The 24892-nt window shown below is 44.9% G+C and overlaps 2 protein-coding genes and 1 long non-coding RNA gene across 12 annotated transcripts in view; 2 read left to right on the forward strand and 1 right to left on the reverse strand.

Annotated features, from left to right (window-relative positions):
* Nucleotides 1–787: 787 nt before the first annotated feature.
* Nucleotides 788–10365, forward strand: tmem269 (transmembrane protein 269). Of its 7 annotated transcripts, none has more exons than XM_027011957.2 (9): nucleotides 788–868; nucleotides 988–1069; nucleotides 2326–2385; nucleotides 4050–4098; nucleotides 6746–6893; nucleotides 7093–7190; nucleotides 8114–8257; nucleotides 8535–8735; nucleotides 9444–10365. In XM_027011957.2, the coding sequence occupies exons 4-9, from the start codon at nucleotides 4050–4052 to the stop codon at nucleotides 9551–9553; spliced, it is 750 nt and encodes a 249-aa protein (XP_026867758.1). In that variant the 5' UTR covers nucleotides 788–868; nucleotides 988–1069; nucleotides 2326–2385; the 3' UTR covers nucleotides 9554–10365. The 7 variants fall into 7 exon arrangements, with proteins under 7 accessions (XP_026867758.1, XP_026867759.1, XP_026867763.1 ...); XM_027011958.2 differs by having other exon boundaries at nucleotides 991–1069; XM_027011962.2 differs by lacking the exon at nucleotides 4050–4098 and having other exon boundaries at nucleotides 789–868.
* LOC113578576 lies at nucleotides 9955–15314 on the reverse strand. Of its 3 annotated transcripts, XR_003410770.2 has the most exons (6): nucleotides 15123–15311; nucleotides 14742–14849; nucleotides 14413–14609; nucleotides 14007–14267; nucleotides 13841–13915; nucleotides 9955–13375 (listed from the first exon to the last, which is right to left on the reverse strand). It is a non-coding gene; the product is annotated as an uncharacterized LOC113578576 (long non-coding RNA). The 3 variants fall into 3 exon arrangements; XR_003410769.2 differs by having other exon boundaries at nucleotides 14413–14849; nucleotides 15123–15314; XR_003410771.2 differs by lacking the exon at nucleotides 14413–14609 and having other exon boundaries at nucleotides 15123–15303.
* Nucleotides 15315–15810: 496 nt separating this feature from the next.
* Nucleotides 15811–24892, forward strand: part of magi3a (membrane associated guanylate kinase, WW and PDZ domain containing 3a) — an 87777-nt gene continuing 78695 nt past the window's right edge. For both annotated transcript variants that reach the window (XM_027008475.2, XM_027008476.2), the window contains exon 1: nucleotides 15811–17055. In XM_027008475.2, coding sequence (XP_026864276.2) covers nucleotides 16749–17055 — 307 coding nt within the window. In that variant the 5' untranslated portion in view covers nucleotides 15811–16748. The remainder of the gene's footprint in view (nucleotides 17056–24892) is intronic.

The raw sequence follows: 24892 nt of genomic DNA on the forward strand, positions 1-24892 counted from the left end.
TTTGTGGGGTATTGCACAAATGTGATACTGTCATGTTTCTTTCTTTTTGACAGGATTACATAGTTTGGTTTGGATGTCATATATATATATATATATATATATATATATTTTTATTTTTTATTTTTTTTAATTTATTTTAACAGGATTATTAAGTCATCTTGCTTCTGGTCGTACCACGCTGGAATGCTTGAGCAACTACGTGTTAAATTTTACTCAAAGATCAACCAGCAGTTGAATGCAGCGCAGGGACTTTAAACCCAAATACCCACTCTACTGAGATCAGTGGTGTTGCAATGTGGGACCAGCTCAGTCAGACACAGCAGTAATGAGCATGAATCCAACTTTTAGCAGCACAGTTTATATAACTCTTCAGGTTATTTAAGGCAGTTCTTCTCGACACAGTTGTTTGACAGGTGTCACCATCATTTCAAACATTTACCAAGGCTGATATTCATTGAGCGGTACACTGAATGTTTCCAAAACAGTGTTCACCTAAATGACATTCAAAAATATCTTATTCACGTAGTCCAAGTTATTTGAGAGTTGCTTTTATGAGACCAAGTATCTTACAGCAGAAAAAAACAAGCAAAGACACTGTAGAATCTTTCTTTTTGTATTTGATTTGGTGCGATGTACATGGAAAATTAAATAATGAATGAATTAATTTAAACAAACAAACAAACAAACAAAAAAACAAACAAACAAATATATATATATAAATTTCGAACTAGCTACATCACATCTACAGATGGGCCGTTAGAAAAATCTAGAGAAAATTATAGCGTCATTTCCGGTGGAATATTCCAGCGAGTCCTACGTCTTTAAAAGAAGTCGCGCAGAAATTGGTGTTATCGCTGTTTCTCTACAGGTAAGCAGGAGAGCTAAATGTTATTATTGTGCAGTAAAGGTGTTCTTGTCATCATGGAAACAACTGAATGATGTGAAAACAGGATTTCTTTCTTTTTTTTTCTTTTTTTTTTTGCAAAGAAGTTAAGCTTTTTTGCAAAGAAGTTAAACTTCAATAGCGTCAAGCATCTGTGTTAAACCGACCTGAATCACATCCTTGCAGGTGAGTATCAATAGAAAGGTGATCAGTATGGCTCATTAACGCAAAAGGTAACGACATGCCTCCCTAGGCTGCGCATATGGCTTGAAAACGGTTTCATTACCGTTAATAACGAATTTAGGACAGGATTTCATCATATTAACTATGAAACTTTTAAGAAATGTGTAGTTGCATGTCCTTACAATACTGTTTTATGTTTGTTTGTATGTTTTTGGTTATTTTGTTTTTTTAAAAACGTACGACAGCTGTGTAGGTAAGAGTTTCAAATGTAACTAGATAATATAATGAATATTAGGTGATGGTAACCCACCTAGTATAGGAAGGCGCCTTGGTCCTGAGGAGAGAACTCTGCTTCTTCGCTATGAATTAAAAGCTTGACAGCTCCCTCCTGTCCCAACAAATACTGTCGTTTGTTGTATCTGGACACTCAATTCCATTTTTTTCTTGCGTCTAATTTATGTGGACTTGTTCATGTTAATCGGATGGATGTCTCCATTTGATCCTTTAGACGAGTGTGCATTAAAGTTTCTAGTTTATAAAATGCTGTGACACCCAGATAAGGTAGTATCTTATCTAGTCAGTTAAAGAGTTTTAAGAGTTAACTAAATTTATGCTCAGCTAGAGGTAGTTACAACGTTGGTAGGTTTAAGGAGATACGTGCGGTCTGTTTTGCCCGCTCTTCTTTTATTTGGCAACTTGTAACTTTGTTGCGCCTAACTTTTGTTGTTGTTGTTGTTTTGGTTTTTTTTGTTTGTTTGTTTTTTTGTACTTTAGCGAGCAGTGAATGCACTCGAGGTCAACCTTTTTGAATTTGGTGAGCGAAGGCTAATTTAGTTTAGTTGCTCATCTCAGCAACATCTCTGTGGTAGAACAAAATATAAAATAAATGGCCAGAGATGCAGAATGACATGGGACTTTGATCGGCACTGTAAGTTAAAACTCCAGCGATGCTTTTGTATCAACCAGTCGACTTTAGTAATGCCACCAGTGTGGCAAATAGTTAGCTAGGATAGTTGATAAAACCAGCCACTTGGAACCACATCCTGCAAATGTTTACTCTCTGGACCCGAATCACCTCTGAATTACCTAGGTGGCTGGATGATAAGTATAATACACATGATAAACTGCTCTGTTGTCATGTGTAACATTTTAATTTAGAAGATCTAAAACGTTACATGGCAATGCATTTGCGAATGCAGAAATAAATGGTTATTCCTTGTTTTGATTGGTGGCGCCACGCTGTTCTCATTGCGTTTTAGCTGCTGTGCTGTGTGTTGAGACCTAAAAGAACGTCATGATCCTCCTAACTCCTTCCTCTGGTAAGGTTTGCCTACATGCTTCCATCTCAGACGCTAGATAGTACGTTGGTGTTTAGAATAGCTTTTCCTTAGCGGCTGTGTTGCGGTTTGCATGCCGGGTTTCCACCGAACAACATTCTGCCGCGCGCATTGCTTTCCATCTGCTGGCGGTGACCAGAGGGAGTAAAGCTGATTAATGGAGCAGGGACGCGCGCACGTGCCTGGGGCAGCCTGGGCATGCACAGTGTCAGTGTTTACAGTGGATTTAAGGCCGGTTTAGCTTAGCTAAAGCTTTTTAGACACAAGTAAGCAATATAGACTGACAAAGGCAGCCTGTCTGTCTGTCTGTCTGTCCATCTATCCATTCATGTACTTTAATATTTAGGTTATGCATTAGTTTTACAAGTTGTGCCATGACACTGCAGTTAATGTATCCTGTGGACACAAGGCATGCAAATGTGATTGCTATAGTTGATATATAATGGCTATACTTTTTTCCCCACCTCAGCGGAATATAATAAATCAATTATAGCTTAGATCTCAATATGAATACTGCATTTAATAATTGCTTATCTTTTAATAAGCTTTCTCTTTGTCATTAGTTGTCACGTGACTCTAATGTGCAGATAGAGAACTTGAGCACTAGTGATTTAGATTTTATTAGGCAACATTCCAGAAATGCAGACGAGGCTTAATCCAAGGAGGCTGAACTTCTGCCATCCCGAATACAGCAGGACTATTTTAATGTATACGTTGGTTCTTTTGTCTTCAGTTGGCATGTAATTTATCTCCTGTCCAATGTCTTGTTTGCTCTATGGTGCAATTGCTGATTTGAATGTGACTGATGGAAGAGCTACACAGTTGCTTTTAATTTGAAGCCCCAATCAGGAAATGGCTGGGTGTAGGACTTAAAGTACATAAGAATGATATAAGAATGATGACCACACTTGGCAGAACACAGCCATCGTGCATGCATGGTAGCCATGCTCTTTGTCAGTAAACCTGTCATAATAAGAGCCAGTCTGGGGGGGGTTGTGGTGCCCTCCCCGCAGATCCTGATTGGGGTTTGAAGATACCTGAAATGTCACATTTATGAAGCAGCTATTCCATATGACAAATGGGATTTTCCAGTCCTCTCTGACACTTTGTACCCACTCAGAAGTCATAAGGCACCGTAACGCGACACCAGCATCACACTTGCTCTGTCATCTTTTTTAATGGGTGAGCCGCCGATCCAAAACAGCAAATTACTTTTACTGTTTAATGTAAAAAAAAAAAGATATGTAGCTAACCATGTCGTTATCTCGCCGATTATTTTAAAACAGTTACCATTTTAAATTCCTGATTTGAATTGACCAACTGAATACACCAGCCAAATATTTTGGTAATAATCATCAGGACAAGATTGAGCAGTTTACATTCCTGCCATGCAAGGTGATTTTCCTGTCTTATTTTGTTTTCATTACATCATGTAAAATGATGTCAGAATACACAAGTCCCACGAAGAAAATGTTTTATTTTAGCTGTACTGTGAAATTCTTATCTATAATCAATTATTCAGAGTCACCTTTTCTCATGACAAGCGATGCTGTCTGATCAAAGTAAGTGAAGGTGTGCATGCAGCCTCTGTGGTGAATGATTTTGCTATTGGCTTGTGCTGTGTCTTATTGGTTGTTTTCTTTCAGATGAAGAGTCGCTTGCAATCCACCGGCTTTGGAATCACATCGAGTTCAGGTTGCAAAGCGCAATAGTAGGAACCTTGCATTAAACATTTCTGATATCTCTATAATGTAAGGCTTTTAAGGATGAAATTATATATGGAAGTCTCTTAGCTTACCTTTCTTATGTTCACAAAGCTTTTTTAAAAATATATATTAACACTTCAAATCGTTTATGAGAGAAAGCCATTGTGCATGTATGTATTGCATGCCTCTCCACCTGAAATGATGGTCCTTCTAGGCACTTACATTAATTTTCACTGTTATAAACCAACATGGCAAGTCTACTGTGCATATCAGTGCAGGCAGTATTGCTCTAATGCTGAACAGTTGACTGCATGTGAGGGTTTTATAACTGAGCGGATGATGAGCACGGATGTTTGTGCTGTGTCTTGTCATGGCTTCTTTGTGTCCTGCCACTGGAATAACTGCAAAGCAACGAGCCAGCCCGAGCAGAAGCGCATCTACGTGTTATACCCACTCGTTTGCTTCGGCACAAAGAGCTCTTTGTGTATCTTCATTAAAAATCTTTGCAGCATTTCAGTGGCACAACAGCCTTCGTCAAAGGTCAGAGAATGGTGTTAGTATGCCAAGAAGAGCCCTGTTTGTTACTTTTTGTTCTCTCTTCTCCATGCCCCAAACTCCCCTGCAGAGACCCCACACACACCCCACACACACCCCACACCGCCCCCTGAGCGCTCCCCCCCCCCATCCATTTACAGTTAGACAACACTTTATGTTCACTGCAGTTAGTCCACAGCCCAGTGCTGACGCACCGTGATGGTGCCTTGGTGACTGCCCGTGCTGTTCTGGAGTGCCCCGAGTGCCGTGGACTGTAAACACGGTTCCCACCAGAGTTCTTTTTATATGCATCACTGGGAGATGGGCACTTATTTAGCCTGAACAGTCCACAGTGCAGTGGGTTATACTCGGTCGGGGGATAAGCAGGGATGCGCTGACAGCAAATGATTTGCATGTTTATATCTGCTGATAGTGATGCTAAAGGTTTGCCCTTTAAACAAAATAATACAAAAAACAAATCTGTCATACAGGTCTATCAGCTTTAACTGGTAATTGTAATGTTTTTTTGTTTTTTTTTCAAAACATGGAATGTGTACTACCTAGTGCATTATTGATGCAGACTATGTCAGTAAAATGCATCTGCCGGAAATAAAAGTAAAATAACCAAGACTGATAGGAATCCCAGAAATGCCTGCTGTTGTGATGGTACCAGTTTTATCATTTATCCCTTTGATCAAGTGACAGAAGCACAGTCAGCTTTATAAACCCCACTTTGCGTGGGGTTTTTTGCACAAGTAAAACAGTAGCCATTCAGAATTTGAACCCACATTCTTTTTCTTATTTAATAAATAAAGTGTAATTTTGTTATTATAATAACAATAATAATGAAAATATTGAAAATATCCTTTGTGCCATTCTAATTTTTCCAACATCCCAGGTTTGTTAGATTAAACATCTAATACCGACTGAGAATCAATGGTTTTACCAAATGCTATTTTGAAAATATCTGTCTTGGGTCATATTTGCTTGAAATACTGCTCATATAATTCTTTTTTTAGTCAATAATCAAAGAATCACTTTTAGTCTGAAACAATTGTTTATACTCATTGGTTACAGTAATTTATTGAGAAACAGGTTAAATATTCTTTACTGCTTCAAATGCAATTGCAAGATATTTTTGAGGCTCCGGTTATGCGCAGTCTCATATTAGGAAATGCAGTATATTGCAATTGCACATTTTTACACAAGGCTTCTCTGTAGACAAAACTGACACTTCACATCTGTATATCAAGACCTCAGCATTTTAAGGCTCTTACTGACATTTTGGGCAAATTTTAATTACTGCTGTTGGTATACTAAACTAACTTTTGTTTAATCTGATACGAGATAATGTAGTAGGTCTTATCAAAAAATAAATGTTCATTTATTTATTATTAAAATCCCTGTCTGAAATGTGCTGTTGGGGTATATATGTGCTAGACGTACTCTTGTCAGACAGAACCATATGATACTAAGGTCTTGAACACAGCTAATGCTACTCTGTGAATGCAGAAACCCTTTTGGGATGCATTTTGTACATAATTTAACAGGCTTTAGTTGCACACTGTTCTTGATTCTCATTTTACTTAATTTTTAAATACTTTTAGTTACTAATACTTTCAGAGGGCTTACAACAGTGTGATTTATTTATGAAACAAGCTTTTTAGTCACACAACTATGCTTTAATTTTGGTGATATAATTCTGCTTTTTGCCTGACTGCAGGATAAAGTGTAAGGAGCTGTTTGTATGTTTTAAATTAGGCAGCATTAGTAAGTACTTGATCTGATTCATTTTGGGTGTTAATGTCGTGTTCTCACTCAGTATTGTTTTTATTTGCTGTGTATATGACAGATGGACTTTTATTTTGGCACTAAATGGCATTCTGAGAACAATTTTTGGAGAATCTTTGAATGTATAGTCAAATATAACTGTGAAAGGTTTAGACGACTCTTCTGACATTGGTAACTGCACGTTGATCACGAATTCTAGATTTAAAACTGACAGTGAAGACCTGGGATAAGTCCATGAGGTCGCCTCACACCTTTATGCTGTCGACACACCAGCCACTGCCTAATCACACCCTTTACCTGCATGGTTTTAGGCTTTTTCCAGCACACCAACAAACTTATCCTGAGGGAACAGGCCGCGCAGCTCCGGCTCAGAGAGTTTGCTCGTAAAAACGCCGCCAACGCTCTGTCCGTCGCCAACATGGTCGTGGGCATGGCCTCCATCCTCAGCAGCCTCAACGGGTGAGGGCGCCGCCGTTTACACTACCGACAGAAGTCCAATGTGTTTTTCTGTAATTACTGTATACCTTCCTCCACCTTTACTAATGCATTGGCAGTACTTGTCATTCAGAAATATATAGCGGTGATTTTGAACCGTTGGAACTTTGTCTTGCTTGGTGTACCCGTAAACACTCCCCCCCCCCCCCCCCCCCCACACCAGCCACCATTATGCGGCATGCTGGCTGGTGCTGATTGGCTACCTGCTGGATTTGGCAGACGGAGCGGTTGCTAGGCAGCTGGACGCCTGCTCCGCGCTGGGTGAGTGGACTGTTCTGAACTTGTGGTGAAGTTGGCTGGAGCGGTGACGAGTCATCCTCCCTCCTCTACCCCCCTCCTTCTTCTGCTGTTTCCTTCTGGTTTCCAATGCATGTCCATTTTGGCTGTGAGTCTCCGTTTGTCACCGCTACACGCTTTTGTGCAGAGGCAATAGCAGAACAGTATCCTTGTACAAAATATTTGAAGCTTTGTTGCGAGCTGTCATGTTGTCAGTTTTATTGTCTTACTCTGTCACCCTAAATAACCCCCTGAACAGGAAACGGCCCTTGTGTGCGCACGGTCGCGTCTCCCCGGATACCCCTGTGGATCGCTCCCCTGACGGCCTTTCCGCTCTCCGTGTGGTTTTTTTTCTGCGTGACCCTGCTCCTAGATAATCTGCCCCCACCTCCATCCCCACACAATCACCCCCCTCCTATCACCCCCTTTTTTTTTTGTCAGTCGAGTGATCACCCTCCAATTAGGCCGTCTACATCACAGAGGGCTGTAATTGTCCGCTTTATCCTGTCACTCCGCTTGCCTGACGTAGCGGACATAGCCCGGCTGCTTGACTTTGGGTTGGGGAATTTCGGAGTTTGCACGCGGGCACAGTCTGCCCATGTATGTACGCTAGCAAAAGCGCGCCTCCCGAAACAGCGAGGAGAGACCGCCCCATTGGGTTCTTTACAGCACATGCTGGTGAGCTATTTTGAAGCTGACATGAAACTTTACAGCAATTTTTGCAACTAGATCCCCTCGTAGGGGCTGCAGTAGAAGGGTGAGCGCAGGTCTGTAAGGATTAGCGCTATAAATCTGTCACTGGCCCGTGCCGACACACCTGTTTATAGTGCTCGTCATAAGAAAGAAAATATCCAGGGTAGATTATTCAGTGCGGGCGTGTCAGTCTCTTGTCTTGTTGCATGTTTCAGGCGCCAAACTGGATGATTTTGCGGACTTCACAACGTTCGGAATAGCCACGGCGTTGCTGTTAAGGACCGCGAGCATGCTGGATGGGCTCCTGTGCATGTGCTACGTGCTGTCTGTGTTCGCGCGCCTCTGCTTCTTCTCCAGTGGTGAGCAGCCCGAAGCCCCCCCTAACCACTTTAGCAAAGTGCTACTGAATCGCACTTACTCGAAACACAGTACCTCACTGCCAAGTGTTGGCAGAGCTAAACTCCAAAAATGCGTCCCTTTGGAACTGTCGAACCGTTCAAGGACAATGAACTGTTTTGCGAAAACCGTTAATTGCTTTCGAGTCCATCACTTGCCCAGACCTCAGATATTAAAAGCGACATCCTCTGTAGATTATAGAATGGAGAGCCACTGTTATATCCTCTTCCCGCTCTGTAGGCATACCCTTCATGTACTGTGGCCTGCCGTGCATCTACTCCTCGGCCATCCTGGCCTGCGCCTCCCTCCTGACGGGTGGCAACGTGGCCGTGCTTCGAATCACCGCTGTGGCCATGATCCTGTTCATGGTGAGCCAGAACTTCTACCCCCATGACCGCGTGCTGGAGTCACAGGCCTGGAAGAAGGTGGTCTACGCTGGGGGTGAGTGGTCGACTGACAGGGCATGTGTGTGTGATAAATCCAATATCATGTTATTGATTTTTTTCATCTTGTATAACACAAATAATAATAATAACAAATGAGACAGAATTGTTGAAGTTAAATGAACAGTTGTTTAACACTGTTATTGTCTGCATTGACTCTGTTTGCTTAAGGTAGATCTCCGCGCTTATTTTAAATTGAAAAATGTTTCAAATGTTCACAGGCAATCTAAAAACTAAACTTTGTCAAAAAACAAACAAACAACCAAAAAAAACCCATAACAAATCAAAACGACAACAACAACAAAGCCTATGCCTCGAAAACAATGATCTCAAAAATGGAATTTACCTGTTTAATCTGCCTCCTGCTTAATTGGTTGACCAATACAGGAGGCACAAGTGCTCAAATGATGTTTTCCCCGTTTTTGAGGGGAGCTGAACTCATTTAAGAGTAGAACTCTTTGTATTTCATACTGGTGTGTAATGATATGTTGAGCTAACATGGCATTTGTTATATCTTTGTGTTAAAGCCTAGAGGAGTCCAGGCTATAATTAAAACTAATTATGAACCGGCCTTCTGCTCAAGTCGTATTTATCATCAGTACTGTTTATGTTTTTGTTTGTTTGTTTTTTTGTTTTGTTTTTGTTTTTGTTAATAGTGCCTCAGGCTCAAATTCTAAATGTGTTTTTCTTTCTGACTGTTCCCCAGGTGTTGTCATGGTTTTCTGCTCCTCCTTCCCTCCTGCCTGTGTGTACTATTTACTTTGGTCAGTCTCCTACATTCTGTTTCCAACAACCCTGTGGAGCTGTAAAGTGTAACTGTCTCCACAGTTCTGTCCAAACTCTTTGATGCTCCGGGTCTGAAGAAGCCCCATTTGGAACCATCCGCTGTTTGTTGCCATGGAGTTTAAACCCCTCACCCCATTTTGGGAATTAGGGACATTGTATGCTGTTTATGTTTATTATTGTTATTGTTTTAGTTTTGTGGTGATGGACTTCAGGTCATGATGAAGAAGCCAGATCCAGAACACTGGTGTTGAAGACTGCCCTTTCATGCTTGAGGATGAAAATGAGTCTTTTTATGTTTGCGGTTGAGTGATCAAAGCGCCAGTGAAATTGAATGTTATGTCCACAGATGTTGATGAAAGAATTCTGTTGTCTCTGGTGCATGTGCTGACGGCTCAGTTAATAACAGGCTGCATCAAAAATCCACTCCATCAAAACATTAGAGGATGTTAGTGCTGCTGTCGATTATACTGTTTTGGTGGATGTTTTGAGAGTTGATATTGTTGAAATACAGACCACAACTATAATGTAGATCACATCATGCATATATTTAGAATAATTGGCATACTGATTGATTGGATATCTAGTCAAAATACTCAAAGTGATGTGTGTGTGAGGAAATGCCCAAATATTCAAAGCGGACTCAACAGCTCTAAATTGTCATTCATACAAGCAAGAACTCTAAATCAAGTGTTTACACACACCAACCACTGTCATTTTCAACGAGATCACTTTAGCATCATTCAGAGAGGACCAAACTGGCACGGGATACAGCTTGTCCTTCCTTTCAGTTCCTCTTGACTTGTTACTACATAATAAAAGCCTAAGACAGGTAAACATTTGCATTTCTTAGTTCACCTTGTGCATTAATTACACTTGGCTGAGTGGGTTGCAGTTGCTGCTGTGCATTCTGGCCTCTGTTTTAAGGGGTTTCTGATTACCAGGCTAAAGTAATTTCATATACAGGTGTTTCATTTTCCATAAGTAGCTCCCACAAACTTTATAGGTTCCAAGGAAGAATGGCACTAACCTTTGATTCAGTGGAGTACTGAACATAACATCTTTTACCCCTGTTGATTTGAGCACGGTCTGTTGCATCTTTAATAAACTGACAACTATGAAGATGTTTTTTAAAAGAAGAAAAAAATCATCGAACTCTTAATTTTTTCCTTTGTTTTTCTCCAAACTTAATTATTATGCCAGTTCCCACCCACCAGCTAGCTAAGCCTCAGAACATATGAGAGCTACCCAGCCGTGGCGCGTTTGGCGAGAACGTGAGACACGCAAAGCCAAGCACTGCATCTTCTCAAGCTGCTGCTCACACTAAGACGCAGGGCAGCTGAACGCAGTCTGCGGAAAGCGTTAACCAACCTTCACCAGCAAGCACAAGAAGCACACGGTCGTCCACGATTGGCTGGTTGCAGCTTTTTGCTACAGTAGGTAGTGTTCCTCCCATTTTTTGCTCCCTTGAACTCCGAACTGCGAACGGCTTTAGCATTGCTGGGCATCACTGGGGCTCAAACTAGCGACCCTGCAAGTGTAAATGCGCTTCGGCTGCGCCACTAGGGGGTGCCAGTGAAACACTTTTGGAAAAGGCCAGCTGCGCTGTCCCGTTTATCACGCACACAATGTTTGTGAACGTCGTCTCCGGATCTTCAGTGTAGGTGTTGAGGTCGTCGTGGCGGAGGGTCTGATATCAGTCAGATGGCTGCATGACCCTATCGGTGTGTTGAGAAAAGCTATCAAAAGTTGCACATGTAGCATTTGATCATGAGGTCACACCCTCGAGAGGCACCTGCGAGAGTAGCACCACAAGCAGGGACATTTTGGGTGATTCTTTTTTTGGTAGAATCTTGATTTTAGATTACTACTGAAAACAGAATTGAATGTACAGTTTGATTAACATTACTCCATGACAATATTTGGAAGAAAAAAAACAACAACAACAACGATAGGTTTAATGAAGGAAGCAGCACCTTAAGAGTTTTATATCCCAGGTAGTTGACCGTTGTAAGAAATTTGGTGGACATGGAACATTTTATGATACAAATACTTTAGATCTAAAACAATGTACAGTGATGCGTGTACTGCGCTATCTATCTACAATTGAACTGCTCTAATTTTATTACTTCTGAATTAAAATGTTTACAAAAGTGCGTTTTTGATCATGTGTAATCATAATATATAAAGTATGTATAATGAATTTGTATCAATCTAAAACTGTAAGTTGTTTATGCTCCAAAGGTTTTCAAATAGTCCTTGATGAGAGATTGGGTGAGCCAAACTGATTACTTCTTTTCCCAAAGTGGAGTGAACCAGAAAGGTTGGACTGAAGTCCGTTCTTTATTCCTTTCAATAATGGAGTAAAACATAAAAGCAATCCAGAGATTCCAGAAGAAATCCTTACAAAACTCCTTAAGCACGTTAGCAGGGTGTACTCGGTAATGATCTTTCCCTGAAGGCGGTATGACAGTGTCGGCATTAACGTTGATGAGTGACTCGAGCTAACTCACAGCGTGGTCGCACACTTGCGTGTCACTCTTTGCTGGGACGCGGATCCTCGCGTGTCGCACTGGCGCCTGCGTTTTCCGAGGCTCTTGAGCTGCCTCTACCTTTCCCACCGTCTTAACCTGCGACGCCAAGACGAATCCTGACACCACCAACGATCGCCGTGCACCAGACTGTAGGCTCACAGCAGGTAGTCCTGAGACCGGAAAGAGCTCACTTCTGTACTTATAGAAATTGCAGACCGTGCAGTTTGGGTAAGAAGGCGACTCATCGGTCCCGAAGCAGACTTGACTGGCCATTAGATATTACGGACCGACCCTACCCGGCACATATTCCAAAATTTCTGTAAATTATCCATCCATTTATCCAACAATTGCAATTTTCTCCTCTTGAAGCTGCCATCGAAGGAGCAGCAGGTTTACTGCAGTGCGTGGAGGTCCGTGGGAAGCGTTCCCGCTGTGCGGTCGTGTAGGCCAGGCGCCACGTCGAGCCCGGCCAGCGCCACAAATACTTTGGACTCGCGGTTGTTTGTGCTCCTGCAAACAGGGACTCTTGAATGTCATCTAACGCAAAACCTTAAATAATCTATGTGCCATGGCAAATGGGTAATAGAGGAAGAGGCCACAGATGGGCAAAATATATTTGTAGTACGTATGTATGTATAATATAGCACACATTTAATATATAACATATTTTAATATTTGTAAATGAATATATAAATAACATACATGACATGAACAAGACGTCATGCAGAAGGGGGTGTTTTATCAAATCCTAACATAAAATATAAACCTGAATATCCTGTTTGGATACCATTTGCTTCTTTTTTTTAAATTGTGATTAAGTGTGACAGATATATGTTCTCAAAACAGTATTAATGCTGCCTCTTGGAAGGATGTCGTTAATATTTTCCAGTTTGTAACAATGTCAGAGGAGATTAAACAGTCGGTTCAAGGCCACATTCCCTTCTGCTCCACATTCCCTTCTGCTGCACTTATAAATGATCACACCGCTAAACTGTTTCATTCTGGGTAGTTGACTTCAGAGCTCTGTGTTAAACATAACTTTGCGCATGCTATCATTTGACCACAGAGTGGCAGGTTCCGGCTCTTTAGCTGCTTTTCATGCTGGTGCGGCAAAAACATTATGTGAATTTCTCAAAAATCTCTCTTGTTTGACCACATCGTGCCAATACTCGTGAGTGTTAACCACCACACCAGAAGCAACGGCGCCTGTTTTCGCGAGTCCTCGTCAGGAAGCTCCATATAATCAGAGAGACGATGGTCAGCGTAGCGAGAGCCAGGAGACCGGGAATGATGATGACTGCTACGGGTCCTGAGGCTTCAACTGTCCACCCACACAGTAAAGAAATACACTCATAGTCTTGTGTAGATAAGAATTAAAAAAAACAAAAAAAAAACAAACAACAACCAAAAAAAAAGCCAGTATTACCTTTTATTTAATTGTATAGTTATTTATAATGAAAATGAACAGACACTACGCTTTTCACTACAGTAATATAGCAGAGAGTAAGGTCATATTTCTAAACCATTACAGTTGCCATTAATATTGTGTAAGCTTGTCTTGTTTAAAAATATAATGCTTGTCCTAAAATTCAAAAACGAGAAACCAACAAAGCGCAAATGATTCGCATTTTACATCCTGTGCTGTAGTCCTCACCATTCACAGATAATCACAGTACGCCGAAGGCAAGATCCTACTGGCCCAATCATGAATTTCTCTGGTTGAGGTTATTTGGATTAATGTAGGTGACTGTATTTATTATTTTTTTAAAGGAAAAAAAACTCTTACCACACTCGAGGCTTGAGAGATTGCATGGAACCTGCACATCCATTGGATTTATATGTTAAGCATCGCGCACGCCTTCTATGGTGAAAGATGAAAACATATTTTAAGCAAGGACGGGCTGTAAAGGCTACCGCCTAAATGGATACCGTCCACCAGCGTGAGTCCATACCTCATTCCTCTCATGGACCTTGCAGGAAAACTCCTTCCCAATCCTGCCCTTTGTTTTCAACAGTACCAACGACAACAGTAACAACAAAAGCCTGTGGAAATGCTAGGACAGCTTTTGACATTGAGAGCAATGACCGTAAAGGTGGTTGGCAGCTAATCTACGTTAATGATTACCGAAGGCACACGGCAGCGCTGAAGTACACAACAGCAGCGTGCTTGACTCTCAGTCGCATTCAGGTCTCCTTCCCAGTGTCCAGTGAAGCTGAAATTGCATGGAAACATACACAATGTGAAATTGTGCAGGAACTTATATTTCACATTTCTTTCTGTAGTAAAGTGTGTGCCTCTCAAGGATATGCAGAGATCAAGTTTTAGCTGTTCAAGGAAACTGAAAATGAGAAGATTACCTTGAAGACTATGCTTTTATCTGCCCCCAGTAATAGGGTTGAATGATAGGAATAGAGGATTCGTCCAGTAGATGGCGGTATTGCACAACACCACGTTCATTTCACCATATATTGCACGTACTGGCACAATTTAGCGCTAAAGTTGTAAGAGGTTATTTGCAAGAGCAGAGGCTCACCAAACATTTAGGAACAGCTCCCTGTCATTTTGAAAAAAAAAAGGAAAAACTTAATTATTAATTTCTTCTTGTCATCTGAGACCAAATAAATGACTCCCTTCTAAATCATCATTAAAGTTGCTGTCGATAAGACTGTAATGAGAGCGCTTATACCTTGGAAAATTCCACACGAGTACAACTACCAGACGCCGCCCCCCTTTCGCTGCAGTCCCGCCTCCCCTCAGAGGAGTCAGCTGCGCACGTTGTGAAATGTCAACATTGCTGACCAACAAACAAACAGAAATAAATCTTTTAGACATGAAAAGTAACCTACAGCAACAGCTATTCGGAAAAGTACGTATGTGTCTGTTTGAAAGAAGAAACAGATAGGAATAGTGTTAAATAAGCAGTAAACCACTTCTGAAAATATTTAGCTGTGAGACACCGGTATACATAAATATCAGAAGAAACGCCAAACGTTACCCCGACTGCAACATCAGAATCAAACCTGCTACGGAGTGTTACTGCATTCTTCATTTGTAATTCACTGCTTACTCGTCTTTGTCGTGTAAGCTGTTGTTGGAAGGAGGGATGGGTCGTTTTTTTAACTGAAGGCGCTCGCTTATCCATCATTGCTTTTGCAAAGTTCTCGATGTCCCTTATTCGTATGCGTGATTGACACTCAATTAGACACGCCTCCTGGCTCTGATTGGTTATTTTGATTCGGTCGCGGTGGATTCTTTCAAGCGGTATTAGGAGGACTAGGTGGAGCGAGATTATTTCCGATTATCTGTCTCTTGTGCTACTATCAGGACATAGTGACAGTAAAACATAGTTATTTATATACGAGTACCTACTGCTGCTTTAAAGGCTACGAGGATAAAATTGAAAACTATTTATGATGGAAAATAATTGGTTAAAATTCACATAGCCTCGTAAGAATATCTCGCTGGTACATTCGAGCACTGGAGTGGAACAAGTGAGCAAATGTATAGTCCACAGGTTATGAGAGGTCACCAGTTCTCGCCGGTCGGTCCTAACGGTACATTTGACCCGCACACGACCCGCCATCAAGGAGTTAACGTCGCTACGGTGCCGGTAGTCGTGAAAAGCTTGGAGAAAGCCCCTCCCACTGATATTGCCCTGCACCCCCCCCCCAGTCTAGTCCTCTTTCTCTATTGGTGACCGTAGACGTCAGTCATAATTTACTCACCCCTGGGTACAAGTGACAAGGCGAGTCTGGTTACAAAGTTACTCCACACTCCGTGCGCTTCATTACCGTGGCCGCACCGCGCAGCTTCGGGGGCAATCAATTCTACCCCGACAGCAGAAAGCAACACGAGAGGGCGTTTTGTATGAAAGCCAACGAAAAGGTCGGTCCGTGGTGGACGGTCGTCCGGTTAGGCGGGTATTCCGCGAGCACATTTTTAGGAGCCAGGTATGTCGTTTCCAGTCTACCGGGGAATGCTGATGTCATTGGAGCAGGTGCGCCAAACGCAAGTTGGGAGCTAAAGAATCGTTGTGGATCAAACCAAGGTCGGAATACGAACATCAATCCATATAAATCCATCGCTGTGTGATTAATGTACCGGAATTAGGTGGTGTTTTTTTGTTTTTGTTTTCTTCATTTTACATATCCATAGTCTCATGCAGTAAGATCGCCGCAGACGGGCTGTTTTGCTCGTGAGTATCAGTATTTGCCTTTCCGTGGGATTTTTGCCTTCATTTAGATGATGTCAGATCTTTAATTTGTTTTGCACTATCAAATCGCTGATTTCATAACTTAAGACGGAATTGATCGTTCCTTGGTACGCAGTTTGTGGTAAGACTGTGCGAGTTCGGTTTGCGCGGCGTCAGTTGATCTGTAAGGAACCGAGCTTTCTGTCGCGAGTTCTCCCGGTTGTGGATCTCCGAGCGCGGACGCATCTTCTTATCCGCCCCGGGCCCCTGCCTAGGCGGACGGAACCGGACAGTCTACATCAGACAGGGGTTTTTTTTCTGCGAGAAAGGGCAATGTCGCCCTCAAAGTTTTGAAACCAGTGCAAGAAATGGGAATGAAAACCCGCGTGTATAGCGCCGCGCTCCAGCCCGTCTTCTGAGCTCGAGCATATCCCGGAGAAAAGAGGAGCGAGGGAACGCCTTCGGACGTCTTCTGAGACTCGTTTACAAGAGCGGACAAATATGTCCAAGACGCTGAAAAAGAAGAAACACTGGTCGAGCAAAGTCCAGGAGTGCGCTGTTTCTTGGGGCGGCGCAGCAGAGCTGAGCTCCGTTCTGGAGATAGGAGGGGGCGCGGAGCTTGGAGAGTTCCCACACCTGGGACAGGTTTTGCCGGGGTCGATGGTGTGTCATATCGGCAGGTTGCCCGGCTCCGGGGACGTGCTCCTGGAGGTGAACGGCACACCTGTCAGCGGCCTTACTAACCGAGATACCCTCGCCGTGATCCGCCACTTTCGGGAGCCCGTACGACTGAAGACTGTAAAACCAGGTTGGTACTGTAACTTACCATTCAGCCGACGTACAAGTAATAATTCGATTTAATTTTGACCGCCTTATGTTTTATATTGTGCCACTTTGGTATTTGGATTGATTTTACTCAATGTTTATGGCTCATGGCAAAACCCGAAACCGTTTGTTGTTTCTATTGTTTTGACAGCCCTAAATGTTCACCACGAACAGAACATTTGGTCCTTATAGCTTCAAAGCCAATTACGTTCAAAGTGGTGTTGAATTGCTTTTGCTGTGCCGCAAGCGCAGCCAAAGGGCACTTCACTGCTCGGCTGTTACTAAAAAGGTTAGATTTTGTCTGATCAGCGCTCGTGGTTGACAAAATGTCATGTTGCTACTCGCCGTGGGCTTTGTGTGTTTACATTGTAGCTGAACTGAAGTGTTACACACGTAGTCGGCTTGTCGATGGTTGCCTGCTTTTGTGGGTATTACTCACTGTGTTACCAACACTTGGGCCACGGGCTGTCAAAGGGAGCATCATAAGAGCCTGGTGTGTTTGTGTGTGTGTGTGTGTGTATAATCTTATGATGTTCTTATCACAAGAGCTTATGTTGCCAGATAGAATTAATGAGGTTGCAAATACGCTCTGTGAGTAATAGTCAAGTCACATGCTTTTAGGACATCAGAGGATCTGTGTGTGTGTGTATGTGTAAGTAAGTAAGTAAGTAAGTAAGTAAATCGTTTTTATAAAGCATATTTAAAATGACTGGTGTTGACAAAAGTGCTATATGAATGCTCCAAACATTATCTCTCAACGTTTCCACTGTCAACTGCTCTAACACAGAAACACACATTTACATGCAGTGTCACTCGCTCACGTCACATTCTGTTATTTCCAAAAGGTTGCTGGATAAAACAGATTCAGTTTGGATTTGAGTAAGGTTACAGATGATTCTTGCCTGAGCCCGGCTGGAAGACTGTTGCAAAGCCTTGCCTCTGCAACAGAGTAGCACCAAGCCCTTTCATCTTCAGCCAGGTTGGAGGGCCAGTCGGAGTGACAGAGGAGAGTGTGTGTGTGTGTGTGTGTGTGTGTGTGTGTGTGTGTGTAGGGCTCGGACCATTCGGAGACCAAAAAAAAAACCAAAATATTATCTTGTATCGAATCTTAAACTGAACAGAAAGCCGAAGAGGACCTGCCACATCTGAGGTGATACGATCCCTCTTCTTAACATACACCAGCAGTCAAAATGCAGCGTTTAGAACTTGGCACAAGCAAGATGTGACTGTCTGTTTGCAAAATACAATATAATCCAGACAATAAAAAGCACGACTGAGCATTTCCAGATCTTCTGGAGTAAAACATTTCATTATGGCTATTGCTCTGAGCTGACAAAAAACTGCTTTTAACAGCTTTTCTAGATCAGAAATGGTCCCAAGATTTTTTTAATGTGTTGATTTGACATGAAATAAGAGCGACCCCAGTTTTTCTGTGAGTGTGTGTGTGAGGGAGAGAGTCTGATTTGTATGAGGTTTGCTGTGTTATCATTTTCCCTCTACAGTGTACCTGCTTCAGTATGCATTGCAGCACTGTATCGCACAGAAAGGGCTCACCCATTCCTCCGGGAATGCGGCGAACTCCTTAAGCTCTTTGCTCGCCGTCTCCACCACCACCACAGATGGTGTTTATATCCCTCCACCTTCCCCTTTCTCCACCCTCAGCCCCTCTTTAAAGCATTACTCTCCCTATATGAGAGCCATGACTGGTGTGCACTCTGCATACTTGCGCTGCTCTGAGTGCACTTTGTGCTGTTGACTGAGAGCGGCTTGAGGGCACTTGAACCGGCATTGCTATCTCTCTCTCTCTCTCTCTCTCTCTCTCTCTTTCTCTCTCTCTCTCTCTCTCTCTCTCTCTCTCTCTCTCTCTCTCTCTCCCTCTCTCTCTCTCTCTCTCGCTCTCCTTCAGTGCAGCTGAAACACTTCTCTCCCCATCTTCATGTCTTTGTCTGTCCATGTGTGCAGTGTTCTCTGATCCCCGTGCTATCAGCCGTGGCTCCAGTAATGTGGCAGGCTTCTGTCTCCAGATCTCGGGGATTAAGGTTTGAAATGCAGTGGAAATGTATTCTGCCTGCACTGCATATGTATTCGGCGACCCTCATTTTCACCGAATGTCAGAAAATGACCTCGTCCAACGGTCCTGTGGCACTTTTAAGAGCACGCGACACTGTCGGCGCAAGCAGGCCTGCGGTTTAATCTACGGCTAAGTAAAGTTTCTCATTGTGCTTTGTGAAATCTGTCTCTGACCTCGACGGATAGGCTCCGTTATCCAAAAAAGACACAGTGCCCTTGACTCTTTCACCAGCCCCTTCCAAGGTGCATCCCTCGGAATTTTCCAGAGCCCTCCGTCATGAGCGTGCGCGGGCCGACCCCGAGCTCAGACTGGTCCGCTGCTGCTGGTTCGCCGGCTCGCGAGGTCCAGAACGAGGCGGGAGTCGGGCCACGCTCCCTGCCCCTGGGCTGGCTACCCGTGGGTGCGCCCGGCTCCTCCCTTCTGTGGCTCGGTTTCATGTTTAATTCACGGCACCTCAATCATTGATGAGTCTTCTACATTTCTTAGAAGTGGCTATGACTCAACGGGCCTCGGGGGTTACTAGGAGACGCTGTTAAACCAGAGCTCAGTGCTGGATTCGCTTGACCAGAAATTTCCCTCAGCACGCAGTGCAGAAACTAGCGCAGTCGCGGTGTACGGCTGAGAAATCTTTCGCTTAATTACCTTCTCTTCTGTGCCATGCTGAGAATAGTTTGCCTTGTTGCAAATTGGATTAAGCAAAAAAAAAAAAAAAAAAGTATTGTTGTTGTTGTTGTGTTTTTTTTAAATTAACAAACCAAAACAATAACTTTCTTTGCAGTCTGTTGTGGTCAAACGGTTGTGCTCTTTTTTCTTTCTTTTTTTTTTTTATGCTGCCGTTGTACTTGTGTTGGTGTCTGTAGTGAGTACTAGTGGACATGCGCGTCTGTTGGAAACAGTTGAGCCTTGTTCTTACCTGGGCACTTTGTCATAGGCAAAAATAGCCCTGTGTGCCGACCTTGGTAACAAACGTCAAATAACAGCTTGTGTTTTAAAACTTTATTTTAAACAAAGTGTTTTTTACTGTGTAACTCCAATACCCCTCTAGGTTTTCATGCACCAGATGATGTAAAAAAGGCCTTCTAGTGGTTAACTCATAGGGCTCTATGGCAGATGATGATGATGATGATGATGATGATTGTGGAGCTCTTTCAGTGCTCTCATCATCATCATCATCATCATCATCATCCATCAAATGATTCCTCTAATAAAGATGGCGACAGTTTGGTTGCTGCTGGTTCATAATGTAGACACTATGGAGAACCTGGGACTAGTATGGAGATACTGGGCATGCGTGTGTGCTCTTAAGCTGCTGGACGTGCTGGACGGCCTCTTTCCTGTCAGCTCCGTGCGGGGCGACCTTGTAGGCAGGGAGGGAGCTGGGTTGTGTTCCTCTTTAAAATTCCTCGGCGATGAAGCGTTCCCAGCACAGCCACGGAGTTCCCGTGTCGCATCAGACCGGAGCGGAGCGACTACCGCTGCCATGCTGTGAACCGAACGCTTCATCGTAACAATTCCATTGTGTGGCGGAATGCACGGAACAGTTGTCAGGCCTGTTAAAATGTTAATTAGCGTAGAAACAAGTTGAATATCCATCTTTTAGCGCCGTCTTTTTTTTTAAATGGGAACTTGCCATTTGTTTTTCTGCAAAAGGCTATTGCAGAAAAGTATGCTTCTGTAAAGAGCAGCTTTAGAGTTGGCAGTTTTCTCATTCATGTGAGCCAAGACACGCATATTAAAAGTGAGAGTTTTTCCAAATTGTATTTCCCAAATATATATATATATATATATACACAATTTGGGTATGTAAATGAACCAAGCACGAAGGGAAAAACTGTATTCAGAATACGATGTCCCACAGCCTGCAAGCGTCTGGCCTCCTAGTTGGCCTCTGCAGGCAAGTTTGGACGGCCCATGGCACAGCTGTGGCTTTGTGGCCGACTCCCCGTACTTCTCCCTGTGCCTTAACCTCTCTCTCGCTGGACATCAGCTTCCAGCTGCAGGGGTGGATGTGGTGGGGGCGGTGTTGTCGAGCAGCTGTGCGGGTGGGGCCACGTCAGCTACCGCAACGCACGCCCTGCCGCACCTCAAGGAAGAGGGATCGTTTTGTTGTGCCGTCGCCGCGGCGACCCTTCCCGCCGGAGAGCAGCGGCTGTGTTCTCCGGCTATAGGACCGAGATCCTCAGATACCTGCCACTCTAGGAGTGCGTTTTGTTAGCGCTCCGTCCGCTTCCAACGAAACAGGGGCTCCGTGGAAGTGAAATTTAGCCACAACCCTATGAGGCCTAATCCCATTTTTTTGTGTGTGTGCGCGCGAAAGGCCTTAACGAAAAGCAGTGGAGGTGAATCAGGCGGGTCTGATTACAGACGAGGCAATAAAGGATGTCTGATTACAGATGATCTGTTTTCCAGCAGTTTGGGATTGCGAAGCCGGTCGGCCCTGTTTTGGCCGAGTTGCGCGTGGCTTTTCTCTTTGCCGGCGATTTCAGATTCATGGCAGCAGGCAGGTTTTAGTTGTGCTGAGAGTACAGGAGCTGCTCTCTCGCGTTTGCACGCTGGCCTGGGCTGCGTCTCACGGTGAGCTGTCGTCCGCGTTACCCTCGTAAAACGGCCCCGTCAATGGGACTTGGCGGAAACACCCCCCCCCCCCAACACACACTTTCATTGGCCCACGATGGCACGGTTGCATAAAACCCATCCTTTCCTTCAAACAAGCACTCGCGCTTAAGCAAAGTCTGCAGGGCGGGCTGCCGGGTTTGATTAAAGGTGCGGGTCCGTCGCCCCGCGGCCGCGTCGGGGATCTCGACGGCGAGAACACAAACACCTCCTACGAAAGCGGAGACCTTCCTCTGTTCTCCCGGCTCCGCAGGAGCCTGCGGCCGTGTTATTGGCGGGACCGGCCGCCGCCTCCCCGACGGGTTAGAGCCGCTCCCCCCGCAGGACTGAGGGGTCAGAGGTCGCGCCGGTCCACTCTCTCTGCTCGGAGGCACGGCTGAACCTGCCGCTGGCCTGCGCCGCCCGTCTGCAGAGAGCCCGGAGGCCTTGAACCAGTTCACAACCACTGAGCATCCTCTCCACGTAGACAGTAGGGCTGTCTCCTTCTCCTCTTTTTGTTGTCTTCCTATGTTTCTCTCTTTTGTGCACTCTCTCTCTCTCTCTCACTCTTTCGCTCTCCCCTCATCCCCTCTCTCCCTTTCCTAGTCTTCTCTTGGTACAAAGAGGAGGTGGCGGGTTCCTCCGCCGAGCCTACATTTGTCGCTCTTTGCAGAGAGCTGTACACATGGCCGCTGCAGCAGCGTTCGTGCGGCAGAACCAACGGCAGCACGCCCGCGGCGACAGGGCCCAGGGCGAGGGGAGGGGATGTCGCGACCAGCCCGCCATGGCTCTCCCGGGTCCGGAGGGAGGCCGTTCGGCCGGGGGGGGGCGCCTCCTGTCGGCTGAGTCGTACGCCGCTGCTGCAACCCGGGAGTTCATTTCTGTCGCTCCCTGTCTCACGGTAAACTCCTCGCTGTTCTCCCAGAAGGCGAACCGGCCTGTCGGCAATCCTGAATGCGAAGCCCGGGGTCTTCGAGCGCTGGCGATGGCGTATTCGTCATGTCTATGACCTTGATGAGCTTAGATTGGCCTGAATAAATGAGGAGGAACACAGGTCAGTACATAGCCTGGGACCGCATTTGGCCCCTATTAGTCCCCTGCTGAAATTTAAACTGTCGCTGGGCTGAAATGTTCAGGGCAAATAGATGGGATATGGGCTGACCCACCACTTCCTCCTTGACACACACACACACACACGCGCGCGCACACACACGAGAGCTTTTGTCTTTGGGAAGGTATTTACTACCAGATAAGCAGTCTTAATCGTCTGAGGTCACGCAGGAGTGGTGGAGCACGGTGGGGCGCCTCCACCCTGGAGCGCAATGGGGCCGACGAATTAGCCTGTTTTCACCACAAGCAGAGGCGTCACAGACGCACTGCGACAGCGCGCGGCACAGGAACAGGAAGCTGCGCTCTCGCTGTTTTCTACCCTGCAGATTTCAGCTGGATGAAAAGAAGATTTCAGTATGGCAGCTCTGTTTGACGCGAGCTGGGTTTTAGAAAGCTGGCGGGAAAAAAAATGGAGAAAGAGCCAGTGTATTGTGATGAATACGGGCGGCCAGGCCGCAGTGACTCACGTGTCCGATTTTGTACGTGTCTGATTCTGCCTCTGTTACCAATATAGGACAGCTGTAACCGAACAGCCTTTCCGATTCAGAAGTATGAACTGGTCTATTACAGCACGTTTTGTCCAGACGTGGACGGTGGGGTGGAGTGTGAGAAGGAGGACCGCGGCTGCGAACTGGCTGGGTTCTGTTCAACCTTCTAGACCTCCTGTCTGTGGAGGTGCTGCTCGCGCTGGATCTCCATCTGTCATCTCTGTGTGTGTGTGCGTGCATGTGCCTATGTGCATGCATAAGAGCATGTTGTCTGTGTGTGTGCGTGTGTGCATGCGTGCGTGCGCAACTGTGTGCATAAGAACATGCTGTGTGTGTGTGTGTGTGTGTTTGTATATGGATGCGTGTGTGCATGCATTAGAATGAGAAATTAGGACAGGAATATGGATTGTTCTCCTCCTCTAGTGCCCTTTTGAGATGAGATGTAATCACGAGAATGGGATTCATATGTTCCCGAGGGCTGCTTGCCCTCTCCCTCTCTCTCTCTCTCTCTCTCTCTCTCTCTCCCCATGTCCTCATCCTCTGTAATTATTCACGTGTCCACAGATGTTCTGTGCTTCTCTTTAGTGCTGGATCACAGGTGCTTGGCACAGTTTTGTTGAAATGCCTTTCTCATCTTGCCTTTCCTCTGTTATTTTAAGCAACTGCTGAGTTCCTCTGATGCGTGCGCGCACACACACACACACACACACACACACACACACATTCTTGCTCAGTCACCCCCCCCTTTGTGTTGCCTCTTGGGTTTGTTTGTATTTAAAGCAGGCAAGGACATGCGCATGACTCCTATTTCATTAATCACATTTTATGTGATCCTTCAAAATTGTGTTTAACGTCTCCAGTTCGCGTGCTGATGGGGTTGAAGCTGTCACTCTCTGCAGATCTCTAAATCGGCGGATGTCTGCGTCACCCGTGGAGCCTCAAACCCTGCGGTCCCACGAGGATACTCGCTTAAGCACTAAAGATGCGCACGCTGCGTTCTCACAACGCCCTGCTGCGCCGCCCCCACCCGCGGCAGCCGGCGGTCGATTCCAAGCGTGCCGCCCCAGGCTCTGACTGGCCACGATCGTTTTACCGACACAACAGCCGTGCCCCAGAGGTGCGACGGCCCCGCCCTCCCCTGAGGGGAGCACCTTCCCCAGCGCCAGACACGCTGTTGTGCCTGTCGCGTAGTAACCGGGGAGGCATGGGTAGGGAGGACCACGTGATCGTTTCTGGCCTTTGGAAGCGGGTGACTTGACACACGGCGCCTTTTGTTGCTACTGAGGTTTACTTATTCAGAAGCCTGGGGCAGCGGCTAGAATTAGACTGTTTGCTTAGGCACCATACAGCAGTCATTTCCCAGGCTCCACGGGTCATGCCACCTGTCATTACCTTCCATTTTAAACAATGACCGTGGCTCTTTGAGAATGGTGCGCCTTGGGACCGGGATGGACGGTCCACAGGCATCAAAAGGCCCAGGTCCAATCCATTCTTTATTTTACCCCATGACCACATGAATAGCCGCTAGTCGCTCCACTTGCAACTGCTTACTGCATCCC

The sequence above is a fragment of the Electrophorus electricus genome, chromosome 22 (assembly GCF_013358815.1).
Source record: "Electrophorus electricus isolate fEleEle1 chromosome 22, fEleEle1.pri, whole genome shotgun sequence".
NCBI lineage: Eukaryota > Metazoa > Chordata > Actinopteri > Gymnotiformes > Gymnotidae > Electrophorus > Electrophorus electricus.